This window comes from Bos indicus, chromosome 2 (genome assembly GCF_029378745.1).
Source record: "Bos indicus isolate NIAB-ARS_2022 breed Sahiwal x Tharparkar chromosome 2, NIAB-ARS_B.indTharparkar_mat_pri_1.0, whole genome shotgun sequence".
NCBI classification, from domain to species: Eukaryota; Metazoa; Chordata; class Mammalia; order Artiodactyla; family Bovidae; genus Bos; species Bos indicus.
The window spans coordinates 112969320-112986000 of NC_091761.1; the positions used below are offsets into that span (position 1 = coordinate 112969320).

Below are 16681 nucleotides of genomic sequence, written 5' to 3' on the forward strand. Positions count from 1 at the left end.
TGGCCACCTGATGCGATGAACTGACTCATTGGAAAAGACCCTGATGCTGGTAAAGATTGAAGGCCAGAGGAGAAGGGGACGACAGAAGATGAGATGGCTGGATGGCATCATCAATTCGATGGACATGAGTTTGAGTAAGCTCTGGGAACTGGTGATGGACAGGGAAGCCTTTCATGCTGCGGTCCATGAGGTAGCAAAGAGTCAGACATGACTGAGCGACTGAACTGAACTGAACTTAGAAAATCATCAGAATCAATTCAAATCATGTTACCTACCTCAAATAGCAATTTGAGTTTGGCAATGTAATCTGTCCAGCTCTTAAAAAGGCTGATTATTAGATTATGACTACAGAGTAATAAGCAGGCAATAGATGGCTTTTTAGATTCAAAATTATTTTTCTTCCTGGCTATAGAGGCTTACTTAATTACATGACTACTGCCTTGCCAGGAAGGTTTATGTGACCACAAAAGGTGCTCTCTTTGGCCCTTACTTACCACTGGGATGAATCGGTATGTGTAAAATGATGGTGGTAATTTTCATATCAATGCCATTCTTTATAACATTTAGAAATAATTATGACTATTTTGTAAATGTTAAAAAATGCAGCTTCATGAATTTAAGTGAATTCAGGTGAATTATGTATTGAAAGAGTGGCTGGATAATTTATTGTCCACATTGAGGCACTTCAAAGTGAAAAGAAATGCTATTGGCCAGGCCAACAGATAGAACATGAAACTTCTTGCAAATCAGGATATTGGTCATCCAATAAATGCATCAGTATTTTAGAAAAAAGGAAAAGGCATTTTCTTTTAAAATTTAAGTGGATCACATTATATATTCCTTTAAAATTAAATCATTAATTTCTGCACTATAAAAATAAGGTGAACTACAAATGATCTTTTAAAACTTATACTACACTCCAGAGAGAGAAATGGAAATGAGTTTGGAGAAAATAAATGTGACTATAGATCTGACTCAATTTCAGAAGTCATGATAGAATCTTATTTAATAGTTTTTTGAGTCTGGTTTTTTAAAAATATTATTTGATATTAGATAATGTTGCCATGTATATAAATATGCCCATACAGTGTAAAACAGAATATCATAGCAAAGGCCAACCATAAGTGAAAATAATTTTTTAACTATTTTGTTTGAATTATAGAGTTGCCTAAATTGCTGTCTTGGTTGATTCTAAACTGAAAATGAATCAAGGTATTTGGCTTTTCTTTTCAAAATGTGCTGCATTAAGGCAACTGAACAAACTTTAAAATTAGACTTTCATAAGTCATACCTGTGCCTAATCTGGGGGAATACACTTTAATTTTCCAGCTAGCTATCCCAAGTATTTTGTCAGGACATAACAAATGGATGGTACTAAAAAATAACAACAACAACAAACAAACAAAACCTTTGATAAAATTATGAGTTAATCATTCTTTTCATATAATTCAAAAATTATATTGTAATTCAATGCAATTGAAATGTTAGGTTCAAACTTATGAAGAATCTTTTTTTTTATTTTTATATTCCAGGGTCTCTGATTTATAGTTCTGTCTTTATTCACTTACCACCAAACATAGGATGACTCTCATTGTGAAGAAGTCTACAGGAAGTCAATTTAGAACTGGAACCATTTTGCATATTTGGTAGAGAAGGAAATGACAACCCACTCCAGTTTTCTTGCTTGGAGAATTCCATGGACAGAAGAGCCTGGTGGGCTACAGTCCACGGGGTCACAAACAGTCAGACATGACTGAGTGACTAACACCTGCATATTTGGAAACAAGACTACTATTCTAGGGAATTGAACACTAGGAAATACGTTTCTTCAGGGTGGTTAATGTAAAACACAAAAAATTTTGATTTCATTGTTTTTAAATTGCATTTTCCATATACATTCTATCCTAATGCCACTAAACAGTAGATTAATTTGAATTTACCTTAATCAACATTCGTATGTTTATCTCTGTATGTGTGTATGTGTGTGGACTCAGTCGTGTCTGACTTCTTGCAACACCATGGATTATAGCCTGCCAGGCTCCTCTGTCCATGGGATTTTCTAAGCAAGAATACTGGAGAGGGTTGCCATTTCCTTCTCCAGGGGATCTTCCTGACCCAGGGATTGAACCCTCATCTCCTGCATTGGCAGGCAGATTCTTTATCACTGAGCTTTACTATCATACATTTAGTGTAAAAAAAAAAAAAAAAATTGGGTGATCCATTTTATTCTGACCAGAAAAAATCATTATATAAACTAGGCCTATATACAGGTTAACAGATTTTGATATCATTTTCCATTAAATTCTTGAAGTTGCAAAATAAATGTGGCTGTACTTTTAAAAATACTTATAAAAGGTATACATGAACACATGTATACCTGTGGCAGATTCATTTTGATATTTGGCAAAACTAATACAATTATGTAAAGTTTAAAAATAAAATTAAAAAAAAAAAAAAGAAAAAAAAATACTTATAAAACTACATACAATATAGATTCCCTTAAACCTCCAGCAAGACCTTCACTAATGAATTAAGAGCCTCTTCAAAGAGAAACAAAAATCTTTTTATCTGCACTACTTTTATTAAGAAAATATTATGAATTATTTGCAATTTGGAGAGGCTTTTTTATAGTTGTGTTTCCCCCAATGTGTTCAGTTGCTAAGCCGTGTCTTACTTTTTTGCGACTCCATCAACTGCAGCATGCCAGGCTTCCCTGTCCCAGAGTTTGCTCAAATTCATGTCCATTGAGGAGGGGATACTATTTAATAGTCTCTTCTGTCACCCCGTTCTCCTCCTGTTCTCAATTTTTCCCAGCATCAGGGTCTTTTCCAATGAGTCAGCTCTTTGCATCAGGTGGCCAAAGTACTGGAGCTTCAGCTTCAGCATCAGTCCTTCTAGTGAATATTCAGGGTCGATTTTCTTTAAGATTGGGGCTTCCCTGGTGGCTCAGAGGTTAAAGCGTCTGCCTGCAAAGGGACTGACTGGTTTGATCTTGCTGTTCAAGGGACTCGCAGGAGTCTTTTCCAGCACTACAAACTGTGCCTGTACCCCTGATGTCACAGCAGAGGAGCTAGTTCTAGACTGAAGAAAACCATTCTTACTATGCTCTGGTCCAAGGTTAATGAATACATTAGAACCACTCATTTTCTGCCCCATGTTTCAGATTCAGAAAACAGCTTTCATTTTTTTACTTAATTTATTTATACATGCAAAGAAACCATGGAATTATTTATTGAAAGACTTATTCTTATTTCTCGGTAAGTTTAATTGCACATTATTCTACATATGAGATTCAAACTATTTGTATAAAGTACAAAGGCATTTTGGTCAAAAGAATGGTTTCTTTATCAAAAGTACACAATATACAGTTCAAAATTAAAAACAAAATATACAAAATTATTTTAACCATAAAAGAAATGAAATTGCCTGACAAGATGCATTTCATTTTGTTTAGATATATTTCTTTCAGTTAACAAAAGGACACTGCATGAAATACATTTAAAATCAAGGCTAATCTCCCTTTCCCCATAATTTTCTTGAAATGCTAGGACCCGTGTTGCTTAAAATCTTCTCTCAACATGATGCAGCTTTTATCCTGACTATTCATAATTTTCTTGTGAATTAACTGAACACCACTTATCTGAGTCCAGATGGTGGAAGAGGAAGAAGGAAAGAAAGAAATTTCATTTTCAATATTTTGGTACATAATTTAACAGTCTACTGAACTATTTTTAACTTCAGGATTCAGTGTTGTACCTGAAGAGTTCTAATATTTTTACTGGGTTTACTCTCAAGGCACTTCCTAGGTAAAGGGACAAACATATACTTTCTTTGACAAGATAACACACTTTGCTTCTTTTCAGAGTTCACCCAGCAGTAATCAGGTTGTGATCAAAGTTTATGAAACCGCTCTGTTAAAGAACAACTGGTGACTCTCAATTACCAAATCCAGTGAATTACCCAATCTTGACATGTCATTGGTGTTTTATATCATTGCCTCACTCTCGCTACTGACAGTTCTTTGATTCTGAGAAATCATTTCTCCTTGTTTTCTTCCTACCTCCTGGTCCACTGGTTCACTTCTTGTGCTGGGCTCTCTTTCCCAGCCTTTTACATGGGAATGCCACTCAGGGACCTGCCTCATGGCATTCCTGGGCAAGCTCTTCCAGATTCAGAGTTTCCATTTTTAAAGCCAGAGCCAGAGCCCACCCCTTCCTACTATATTGAGACCTATGTATGTATCTTGTTGAATCTCTTGCTCTGCATGTCACCCAGAGATGTCATCTTATTTTCTTTATCCATCTCTGCTTGAGCAATCTGCACTTTCTTCTGGGTACCTTATTTAAATTACTGACACAACTATCAAGCTAATAGCCCAAGCCAGAAATGTGGGCATCATCGCCAACACAGTTCTCTCTTTTCCATCACCAACTCCTGTGAATTCTATCTCCTTAACAGTTCTTTACCATTATCACCATTATCTGCCACATGTTAGTACAGATCTTTAACCCAGCTAGGCTATTAAAATAGTCTCTCTGGCTTGAACTCTACCATGTCCCCAATTCCTGTTGATTTTCTTCCATCAGATTTACATCGGCATTTCTGAGAGACATTTCTCAAGATACCCAGGGGGGAAGCAGAATTTCTCCATGGCCAAAAAAATCTTGGGGGATATTTCATGCCTTTATTCTCTTCTAAGGCAGACTCTGTAGATGTTAGCTAGTTAAAGAACTTTGTGGGTGTTTGTGACCATGAACATCCTGCAGTTCCAGCTTTCTGCAGAACACTCTGTGTCTATGTGAAATTAGTGTCTGCTCTGATCTTAATCACCTTTTTCCTGGTTTTTATTGTGCATTTTCTATGGAAGCCTAGCGATTTCAATGACATTTATTCTGTCTTCTCTGAATCTAGTTTGTTTTCCCTATTCAATCTTGGGTTCTTTTATAATTTTTTTTTTCCCCTGGAAAATTCAATTATTGCTGGTCTGGAAACCCTGTTTAAAAATCTGAACTTTTCCTTGCCTCAGTAACTTAGTACTTTCTGGATGAGGACAGTACATAATCACTGTGTATGTGTGTGTATATATATTCAGATACAGATGTAGATATAGATATTTTGCTTCTATTCTTTTAATGCTTCCACGACTCTTAAATCTATCAGTGTTTTATGTCTTGACCAAAGTGAGACTTGGATTCTTGAATTCATGACTTATGCCTCACTTCATTGTTAGTCTACTCCTGATGCAGGTTGATTTCTAGAAATCACAAAAGGCTTTGCTGGCAGAGTAACTGGCTGCCTTAGTACTTACTATATTTCCCAGCTATTCAGATGGAAGTGGTCCCGGGACCCTTGCTCCCTGTTGAGTCACTATATTATTCTCAATTCTCTACTTGTTCATCTTCTTTGTTAAAAGAGACAAAACCAAGAGCTTAGCATTAATTAATGTTTTGTGTACATTAAAATGAAAACTTTGCTGTAAAAGTTTTGCTTGAGAAGTCTGCCTCCTATTTATAGATCCCTTTAATTGCTCCCCTGACCTTCCAGTGAAAGGAAGTGGTGCTTGTTTTATCATGGAAGTCTTTTATAATTTTTATGGTTACAGATGTTGATTTTAGGCTATTTATGAGGATCAGATAAAGACATTGGTTCCCAGTTATGTTCCAAGTGTTTTCATACTATTGCTATATTTATTTCTAGAAACATGGCATTGGGATTATTAATATCATTTAAAGATGGAGAAACTGAGGCAGAAAGAGGAAATCTTTGTCTAAATGAAGGATATATTCCCTTGTACACAGTGAAAATAGCCCCATTAGATCAGGATATTAAGAGCATGATTTAAAGGTGTTTTTCAAAGGGTCAGAGGTAAAAGTGGGTAAAATCATGGTGTTAATTCCCACTCTGTGTGAAAGTGGGCAAGTTATTGATCATTCAGAACCTGCTTTGTAGGGTTTAAAATGAGGTAGCAGTTCTGTAACATAAAGTGCTCTCTCTCTCTACATATATATATATACGTATATATACATATATATACCTACATATCTAACCTATATATAGAATGTTGCCAAACTCTGACTCATGTTAGTTTTACATAACTGTGAAGTGCTTTAGTGGATGTGAAGTACACCTATACTCTTGTCTGGGAGAATACTTTACCTTACATTTCATAGATACAAAAAAGAAATAATAACAGATTAAACAGTAAAGGAAGAGACTGCTCATTTTATTAAAGCACAAAGTTATTCAAGATTTGAAAAAGGAAAGAATGCTCACTGCCTTTCCTAAGAGGCTCAGAGTTGTCAAAAGTAGAGTGTAGAGAGGCAGAATGCAACATTAGTGTTGAACTTGGGGTGTTTAAATAAGATTCATGCCAATTTGTTGCCTAGCAATCAGGGTATTTATCCTTGCCTGGGGAGCAACAGGGCAACTGAGCACAGGGTGGATCAAAAAGGTTGCTTACTGCAATACAGCAGCCACTGTAAGGGGAACACGTGTTTCTACAAAATCCTACAAAAATGGCAATATGAATTCACTTCAGGGCTGGCTTACTCTGGTTGGAAAAATTCAGTCAATATTTTGCAAGTATGGTCCAATAACTACAGGCATCAGGGTTACAAAGCTACAGGGGGTTGTTAGGGTGAAGACTGAGGCAAGTGTTCTTTCCAGAGGGCAGCTATAGCAAAGCACACACGGCAGTCAGCATCGTGGTTAAGAGGCTAGGGGCCAGACAGCATGGGCTGGGATGCTGGGCCCGTCTATTCCCAGCTGTATAATGCTGGACACGTTCCTTAATTTTTCTATGAAAGTCTCCTTGTCATTAGAAGGTGATGATGATGATGAAACGTACGTTTGTAATTATTGCAAGAAAAGGCCTGAAAAGCATATCTGGCCCAAAGTAACTAGTCAATGACGATCAGCAGCTATTAGCTACTGAGGTCAAGACTTCTTGGCAGCCTACTTCTCTGGGGTTATTTCTCAGTCTTAACCCAGCTTTTTAGGGACCCCTTTCTTTTTATCTACTGTCCCCAGGCTCGACTATTCATATTCCTTTATCATCACGTGATGTTTGTCTTCTATCCCAAGGCATAAGTTTTCTCTTTATCTCCATCCTTAAAAACAAGTACAACTATGGGGATCTTCACAGGGTTTTCACTGCTAGTGATCTGGAAAAATTAGCAGGGAATAAAAGAGTTTCTTCCCAGGCTTCTTCCACTTTCTTCTACTTTAGATCCACAAGGGTGGGAAAAACATGGTAAGAAGATTCATTCACACTGTCAAGACAGATGCTCTGTCCTGAGATTTACAACAGAAAAGTTTAGGGTGATGAAGTCTCTAAAGTGACTACCTAATGACTGGAAGTATACAGTTGGATTTTAACTTTTGGAGACAATTTTAGGGAACAGACTCACGTTGCTTCCAATTTTGGCAGTATTTTTAGATATACTCTAACTTTTTCAAAATATTTTTTATTAAAAAAATTTGTAACCACAACAATACAGAATCTATACATTGGGCATTCCAGTTAATGCAGTTAAATGTGTATAATTTTTATTGCCTACTTATTATTATAAAATGTAGATGTGCCAAAACATATTCAACCCCACTTATATCAGCTGATATTACAAATTGGGCTTCCCTGGTGGCTCAGTGGTAAAGAACCCTCCTGCCAATGCAGGAGACTCGGGCTCAGTCCCTGGGTTGAGAAGATCCTCTGGATAAGGAAATGGCAATCCACTCCAGTATTCTTGCCTGGGAAATCCCATGGACAGAGGAATCTTTCAGGTTACAGTCCATGGGGTTGAAAAGAGTTGGACATGACTGAGCAACTGAGCATGCATGCATGCACACTGTACTCATGCTTGTAACTGTATTTTATATTCTAGTGTTCGTTTTTCTAAAATGTATGCTGCATATTTATACACATTTGAGTATCTCTAAATGCCACAGACATGTGAAAATTAGAAGCATTATGTGATAGTGTTTGTGTCCCTATATGCCTACTCTCATTTCTTCATTCACATATTATACATCATTTTTTTTAAAATTTGTATTTCTATGATTACAAGTGTAGCTTGGCAATTCTACATTCCTCTGGGCCAACTTAAAATTCCTGCTCTTTTGGAATTTCCTGCTCCTTTCTTTGTGCTCATATTTTCTTGGGTTATTTACCTTTTTCTTATTAATTTATAGAATTTTGTGTATTAGGAATGTCTGTGGGGGAGTGTGGGAAAAGATATATGAGTTGTGAATAAATTCTCTAACCATTTTCTTTGGCTTTATTGATGGCACCATTCATCATAAAAATTCAAGACTTTGTTAAATGCATGTATTTTTCATAACTTTTCATTTTAAAATGTCTTCCTATGTTTTTACAGCTTCTGCTTTTGAAATTAAGATATTAAAAATTCATCTGGAATTAATTTTTACATGTACTGTTAGATACAGCCTTAACTACTTTTGTCCAAAACAGATAGCCCAGTGGTATTTGTAGAACAGTCCACCCTTCACCAGGAATTTGAAGTGCCACATTTACCAGTTATCAAGTAACCATACGCATTTGGGTCTGTTTCAAATACTTGGTTGCTTTCACTGGCTTATTATTATTATTTTTTTTAATTTCAGAAGGCAGAGAAAGATGGAGAATGTCTATTTTTAAGAGTTAACATTTCTCTAATACCAAAGAAATAAAAGAAAACTAGAGCCAGATTTCACTCATGAATATAAATGCAAAAATTTGAAAAAAATTAGCAATTCTAATGCAGCAAAGAATTAAGGTAGAAATACAACTTGAATAAGACAGTTTAAACCAGAAACACAAGTATGTTTTCATAGGACAGTAACCTATTAATTCTATTGCAGAACTAAATTCAAGCAAAAAAAAGCTATTATGTCAATAGGCTGGATATGAATTTTGTAACACTGGGTATCCAGTCTTTATAAACACTGTGGAGACCAAGAAAGGTCCTTCTTGAACATGATTAAGACAAGAAAGACCTTTCTTAGACATTTCTTTTGTCTCTGAAACTATCATAAAACACCAAATCAAGAATAAGACAGGATGCCTGATTGGAATTATTATTCAATATTGTTTTAGAGATATTAGATAATAACACAAAAATTAAGGAAACAATATACTTATTAGAAAAAAAGAAATTTTAAATTTGAAAATCAGTAGCTTTAAAAAAATATCAGCAATAAATAGTAAGAAAAGAAGTCTACTCACAATTTTGCAACAATAGTATAAAATATGTGGAAATAAATTGAACAACAAAGTTAAAGGTTTTTAAAGAAGGAAGTGTATTTAATACACTAGATAGGGTATTAAAAAAGCAGAGACATCACTTTGCTGACAAAGGTCCATATAATCAAAGCTATGATTTTTCCAGTAATCATGTATGGATGTGAGAGTTGGACTATAAAGAAGGCTGAGCACTGAAGAACTGATACTTTCTAACCGTGGTGTTGGAGAAGACTCTTGAGAGTCCCTTGGACAGCAAGGAGATTAAACCAATCAATCCTAAAGGAAATGAACCCTAAATATTCATTGGAAGGACTGGTGCTAAAGTTGAAGTTCCAATACTTTGGCCAACTGATGTGAAGAGTCGACTCACTGGAAAAGATCCTGATTCTCGGAAATATTGAGAGCAAGAAGAGAATGGGGCGACAGAGGATAAGATGGTTGGATGGCGTCACTGACTCAATGAACATGAGTTTGAAGAAACTCCGGAAGATAGTGAAGGACAGGGAAGCCTCGCGTGCTGCAGTCCATGGGGTCACAAAGAGTCAGACACGACTGAGCAACTGGGCCACAACAACAAAAAGTACAATAGTTTTGTAAAGAAAACATAAAAGACCTAGTTAAATATTCCCTGTTAGGAATTTGAACATCATAAATATTTCAAATCATACCTAAGTTAACACATGCTTACTATAGGACTTTTGTAGACTTGGTCTCAATGATTTTGATTTGCTTGTGCAGAAAATGATTTACCAGCTTATTTAAAAACAAAAAAAACAAAAAACAATGATGCCCTACGAGATACGGAAACTTCCTCTAAGGTAACTGTAAACAAAATACTCTGGTACTGATGTCATACTTTTATTAGTAAATGTGAAAACAGTATAATCAGATATCCTGATGTTTTCTGAATGACATTTTACTCATTTTTTCTCATCACCTTCTTAGAAGATGTTGTAATTTAATGTGAACTTTGAGAAAATAAATATGAAATGACAGAATTGGGGAGAAAAAGACAACTCTATGGCAAAGATGGTGTGGACTGAATGGTCCAACATAAAATATGTATGATTAGGAATAATCTGATTAATAAACTTCTACTCATACAAATATGCTTAAAAGCTGAGAAAGGGTTTTGCTATTTTATGTACCTTTATTAAATCCTAATTGGGATACACTGTTTTCTTAGGATTAAAGATTGCATTTAGATTCCACTACTTTCAGTGTGATCCGTGCTAGGCTAAATGTTACCACTGCATATTCTGTAAAGGAAGGACTGGCTACACTTATTCATTCAATCCCTGGTGGTGCAGATGGTAAAGAATCTGCCTGCAATGCTGGAGACCCAGGTTCGATCCCTGGGTTGGGAAGATCCCCTGGGGAAGGGAATGGCAACCCACTCCAGTATTCTTGCCTGGAGAATCCCATGAAAGAGGAGCCTGGTGGGCTACAGTCCATGGGGTTGCAAAGAGTCAGACAGGACTGAAAGGCAAAGGAGAAAAGGAAAGATAAACCCATTTGAATGCAGAGTTCCAAAGAATAGCAAAGAGAGATAAGAAAGCCTTCCTCAGTGATAAATGCAAAGAAATAGAGGAAAACAATAGAATGGGAAAGATAGAGATTTTTTTCAATAAAATAAGAGATACCAAGGGAACATTTCATGAAAATATGGGCACAATAAAGGAAAGAAATGTCATGGACCTAGTAGAAGCAGAAGATATTAAGAAGAGGTGGCAACAATACACCTAAGAATGATACAAAAAAGATCTTCATGACCTAGATAACCATGATAGTGTGATCACTCATCGAGAGCCAGACATCCTGGAATGTGAAGTCAAGTGGGCCTTAGGAAGCATCACTATGAACAAAGCTAGTGGACGTGATGGAATTTCAGTTGAGCTATTTCAAATCCTAAAAGATGATGCTGTGAAAGTGCTGTACTCAATATGCCAGCAAATTTGGAAAACTCAGCAGTGGCCACAGGATTGGAAAAGGTCAGTTTTCATTCCAATTCCAAAGAAAGGCAATGACAAAGAATGCTCAAACTACTACACAATTACACTCATCTCACATGCTAGCAAAGTAATGCTCAAAATTCTCCAAGTCAGGCTTCAATAGTAGGTGAATCATGAGCTTCCAGATGTTCAAGCTGGATTTAGAAAAGGCAGAGGAACCAGAGATCAAATTGCCAACATCCGCTGGATCATAAAAAAAGCAAGAGTTCCAGAAAAACATCTATTTCTGCTTTATTGACTATGCCAAAACCTTTGACTGTGTGGATCACAAAAAACTATAGAAACTTCTTAAAGAGACTGGAATACCAGAACACCTTACCTGCCTCCTGAGAAATCTGTATGCAGGTCAAGAAGCAACAGTTACAACTTGACATGGAACAACAGACTGGCTCCAAATTGGGAAAGGAGTAGGTCAAGGCTGCATATTATCACCCTGCTTATTTAACTTCTATGCAGAGTACATCATGAGAAATGCTGGGCTGGATGAAGCACAAGCTGGAATCAAGATTGCCAGGAGAAATATCAATAACCTCAGATATGCAAATGACACCACCCTTATGGCAGAAAATGAAGAAGAACTAAAGAGCCTCTTGATGAAACTGAAAGAGGAGAGTGAAAAGTTGGCTTAAAACTCAACATTCAGAAAAGATCATGGGATCCAGTCCCATCACTTCATGGCAAATAGATGGGGAAACAATAGGAACAGTGTCAGACTATTTTCTGGGGCTCCAAAATCACTGCAGATGGTGACTGCAGCCATGAAATTAAAAGACACTTGCTCCTTGGAAGAAATCTATGACCAACCTAGACAGCATATTAAAAAGCAGAGACATTACGTTGCGAACAAAGGTCCATCTCGTCAAAGCTATGGTTTTTCCAGTAGTCATGTATGGATGTGAGAGTTGGACTATAAAGAAAGCTGAGTGCCCAAGAATTGATGCTTTTGAACTGTGGTGCTGGACAAGACTCTTGAGAGTCCCTTGGACTGCAAGGAGATCCTATCAGTCCATCCTAAAGGAGATTAGTCCTGGATGTTCATTGGAAGGACTGATGTTGAAGCTGAAACTCCAATACTTTGGCCACCTGATGTGAAGAACTGGCTCATTTGAAAAGACCCTGATGCTGGGAAAGATTGAGGGCAGGAGGAGAAGGGGATGACAGAGGATGAGATGGTTGGATGGTACCACTGACTTGATGGACATGAGTTTATGTAAGCTCTGGGAGTTGGTGATGGACAGAGGAGCCTGGCATGCTGCAGTCCATGGGGTTGCAAAGAGTCAGATGTGACTCAGGGACTGAACTGAACTGAGCTACTAACACTTTCATTTTCACTTTCAAACAAATGAGAAACAGATGTTAAGTGTGTGTCCAATCCCTGCCCCAAAGTTGCCTGTAGTCGGGCTAGAATAAGCAGTTTTATACCAACTTGGAGAAGGAAATGGCAATCCACTCCAGTATTCTTGCCTGGAGAATTCTACGGACAGAGGAGACTGGCGAGCTACAGTCCATGGGGTTGCAGAGTCAAACACGACTGAGTGATTAACACACACACCAACAAAATGCAGATAGATGCTACACACCAACAGAATTTATCAGTCCTTTCCAAATGGTTTTGTGTGTGTGTGAGCTCAGTCATGTCTGACTCTTTGTGACTGTGGATTATAGCCCACCAGGCTCCTCTGTCCATGGAATTCTTCAGGCAAGAATACTGGAGTGGTCTCTCATTTCTTTCTCCAGGAGATTCTCCAGCCCAGGGATCAAAACTGTGTTTCTTGCGTCTCCTACAATGGCAGGCAGACTCTTTACCACTAAGCTACCAGTGAAGTCATTAACTATTTCCATAGTTAATACTTGAAAGAAATATCTCTTTTAAAAACTTTGTTATCCAAAATTCTCACATAATATGGCATTTCCTATAAGTCAACCCAAATAAGTAAAATAAAATTAAATCTTTTTGTTAGGAATACTCAATTATTTCTCAATGTGGGGATTTTAAATTAAGTAAAAACAAAATTTAAAAGTTCCAGAACTCAAATGGTCACCAGACAATGAAAAATGATTCACAGGAAATAAGTAATAAAGGTTGAAAGACATTAACTAACAACTGTAGTTGGAATTCTCTATTGAAAAAGAGAGGGAGACAGCAAAAATAATAAGTTGCATTAAGAACTACATAGGGGAAAACAAAACTTTTTAAAATAATGGATTGGAAGCATTGCATTTACCTCTTTCACCAGTAAATTTTCTGCTTTGTGCTCTGCATCTTCAGGTACTGTTGAATACAAGGTTCGGATGTCCCAAGATACTGTGGTGGTCTGAGAACAACAAGGAAAGGGAATTAAATCTTCCAACTTGAAAGCATTGTGTAGACCACTATACCCAAGACACAATAAGAAAGTGTATTAGATCTCAGTATTTGAGGATAAGAGAAGACAGAAACTTCCATAGTTCTTAGCAATTTACTCTCTTCGAGGGAAGATTCATACCTCTTTTGATCACCACTAGTAGCATTACAGTTTCAAGCATGATCTCCAGGGGATCTTCCCGACCCAGGAATAGAACCTGGGTCTCCTGCACTGCAGGTGGATTCTTTACTGTCTGAGCCACCAGGGAGCATTACAGTTGCTGCTGCTGCTGCTAAGTCACTTCAGTCGTGTCTGACTCTGTGCGACCCCATAGATGGCAGCCCACCAGGCTCCCCTGTCCCTGGGATTCTCCAGGCAAGAACACTGGAGTGGGTTGCCATTTCCTTCTCCAATGCATGAAAGTGAAAGTGAAGTCGCTCAGTCGTGTCCAACTCTTAGCGACCCCATGGATTGCAGCCTACCAGGCTCCTCCATCCATGGGATTTTCCAGGCAAGAGTACTGGACTGGGGTGCCATCGCCTTCTCCGAGCATTACAGTTAGTCCCTCCTTATTTGTGGTTTCAGTTACCTGTGGTTAACCAGGGTCCAAAAATATTAAATGGAAACTTCTAGTGTTCTGTTCTGAGACGTATGATGGTATCTCAAGCCACTCCCCTCTGCCTGCCCCCACTATCTTATCTCATTGATCTTCTCAGGGTTCCAGGATCCAGGATCACCTAAAGCAGATGACCCTCCTTCTGATTTATTGTCAGAAGGTCAATAAATAGTAGCCTAATACTATGTCACTACATCATTAACCTCACTTCATCTCATCACCTAGGCATTTTATCATATCATCACTGGAAGAAGGGTGAGTACAGTATGAGAAGATATTGTGAGACAGAGAGCACATTCACATATTTTTTATTATAATTGTTCTATTTTACTATTAGTTACTCTTGTTAATCTTTTACTGTGCCTAATTTATAAGTTAAACATCATCACAGGTATGCGTGTATAGGAAAAAATAGTATTTACAGAGTACCATCTACACTTTCAGGCATCCACTAGGCATCTTGGGATGTATTCCCAATATACAATGGAAGAGGATGATATTACAGATCACTGTTTTCTCTGTGGAGCTCACAATTTTAAGCTGTTTCCTTCCATGGAGAAAACAAAAATTTGGGCATCTGTATATTTTGACTATTTATATTGGTACCTTTGTTGCTGCTAATGATAAAATACATTTGAAATGAAAAAGAAAACCTATAAAATCAGCAATATGTCAATCCTACTTTGAATAATCTCCTGAATATTCACAGGGTAAATTTGATGCCTTTCAGAAGCTGCGTGTGTGTAGCCACAGATAGAGTGGGAGAGAATAAAGGGTATTCAGTAAGTCTAGACCTTGAAGAAAATAAGTCATGTTTTTGGCGTCTTTATTTTCATAGAAATAAAACATCTTCAACTTTAAGCTAAACAAACCAATTTTTATTAAATGAATATACATCAACTAAAAGGATAAAGTATCTCTTCAAAGAAAACATTTAAAATGTAATGCATAGATTGTTTCTTCTGTATATTATCTTATGGGATGCCATGTAAGTTTGCAACCTCAGCCACCAGCTTCCTTTATTCTGTTCTCCTTGGTGATTACAGGGGTGCTGGGATGATGAGTCTGTTAGCATACATGGTACCAACAGTTGGGATCTTTTATTTTGTACACTGTCAAACCTACAAATCATATAGCACAATTTCCTGGTGGCTCAGATGGTAAAGAATCCGCCTGCAATGTAGAAGACATAACAGACTAAGGTTCAAGCCCTGGGTCAGGAAGATCCCCTGTAGAAGGGATGGCAACCCACTCCAGTATTATTGCCTGGCGAATCTCATGGACAGAGGAGTATGGCCAGCTACAGCGCATGGGGTTGCAAAGAGTAAAACATGACTGAGCTACTGACATTTTCACTTTCAGGATTCATGTGAGCTGTTCTAGATGAAGCGCAGACTGCAATGAAGGAGACATGGGTTCAGTCTCTGGGTTGGGAAGATCCCCTGGAGAAAGAAATGGCAACCCACTCCAGTATTCTTGCCTGGAGAATTCCATGGACAGAGGAGCCTGACAGGCTACACAGTCCACGGGGTTGCAGAAGAGTTAGACATGACTTAGTGACTAAACAACAACAACAGATGAAGGGCATTTTCCCTTCTAATTATTTAAGTAGATGAGAGTCTCAAAATCTGTCCTTACTTTCACAGAACGGGAAGGGGAGGGGTCCAGGGAATTTAGTCTTCTGAGTTCACAATGGCAACTGCAGCTCTGCCACCAGGGGCAGAATCATTCCTCATCTTCTAATCCTAGGCTCATATTTTCTTCAATTTTTTCTTTACTCTTGATATAAGCTCCTGGTGGGAAAGAAATCTGGTCTGTTTTGTTCACTGTTATAACCTCAGTGCCTGGCTGGGTGCTCAAATACTTACTTGTTGAGTGTGTGGGGTATGTGTCTGTGGTTGCCTGTTGTGTATGCCTGTGTGAATGCATGTGTGTGTGATGTGTGTCTGGTGTGTGTGTGTAGTGTCTATGTGATTATGCATGGAGGTAGGCTGTAGTTGACAGTGTGCGTGTGTGTATGTGCATGGTGAGTGTGTGTCACATGTGACTGAGTGTGGTATGTGAGTGTATCTGTGAGTGAATGAGTGTGTGGATGTGCATGTATATATGTGCATATTGGGAAGATGGTGTTTGGACCCTGAAAGAAGAAGAATGTCATGTGAATGTAACATGATCAAGGGATACAAAATAATGAGAAAATTATATTCAAGATACATCATATGGCAAAAATAAAAGCTCATCTTGAAACAGATAAAGAGCCTCTCTGTCAGTGTGTTTGTCCCAGGATTTGACTGTAGTGTGTGAAGGAAGTTTGGAAGTGCTCAGAGGCCATAGCTATTGATTCAAGCCAAGTGTAGATACACATACAGGGAACAATTACTTCCTATGTGAAGCATGCTGGGGCCAACGTGTGTGTGCTAAGTTGCTTCAGTCGTGCCCAACTCTTTGTGACCCCATGGAGTGTAGC

General features: G+C 37.8%; 1 protein-coding gene across 9 annotated transcripts in view; it reads right to left on the reverse strand.

The window, feature by feature from the left end:
- DOCK10 (dedicator of cytokinesis 10) overlaps positions 1 to 16681 on the reverse strand; it is a 304825-nt gene that overhangs the window by 147833 nt on the left and 140311 nt on the right. For all 9 annotated transcript variants that reach the window (XR_011562013.1, XM_070773197.1, XM_070773206.1 and 6 more), the window contains exon 3: positions 13479 to 13568. Coding sequence is in view for 8 of the 9 variants with exons in the window: in XM_070773197.1 (XP_070629298.1) it covers positions 13479 to 13568 (90 nt within the window). In the remaining variant the exon portion in view is untranslated. The remainder of the gene's footprint in view (positions 1 to 13478; positions 13569 to 16681) is intronic.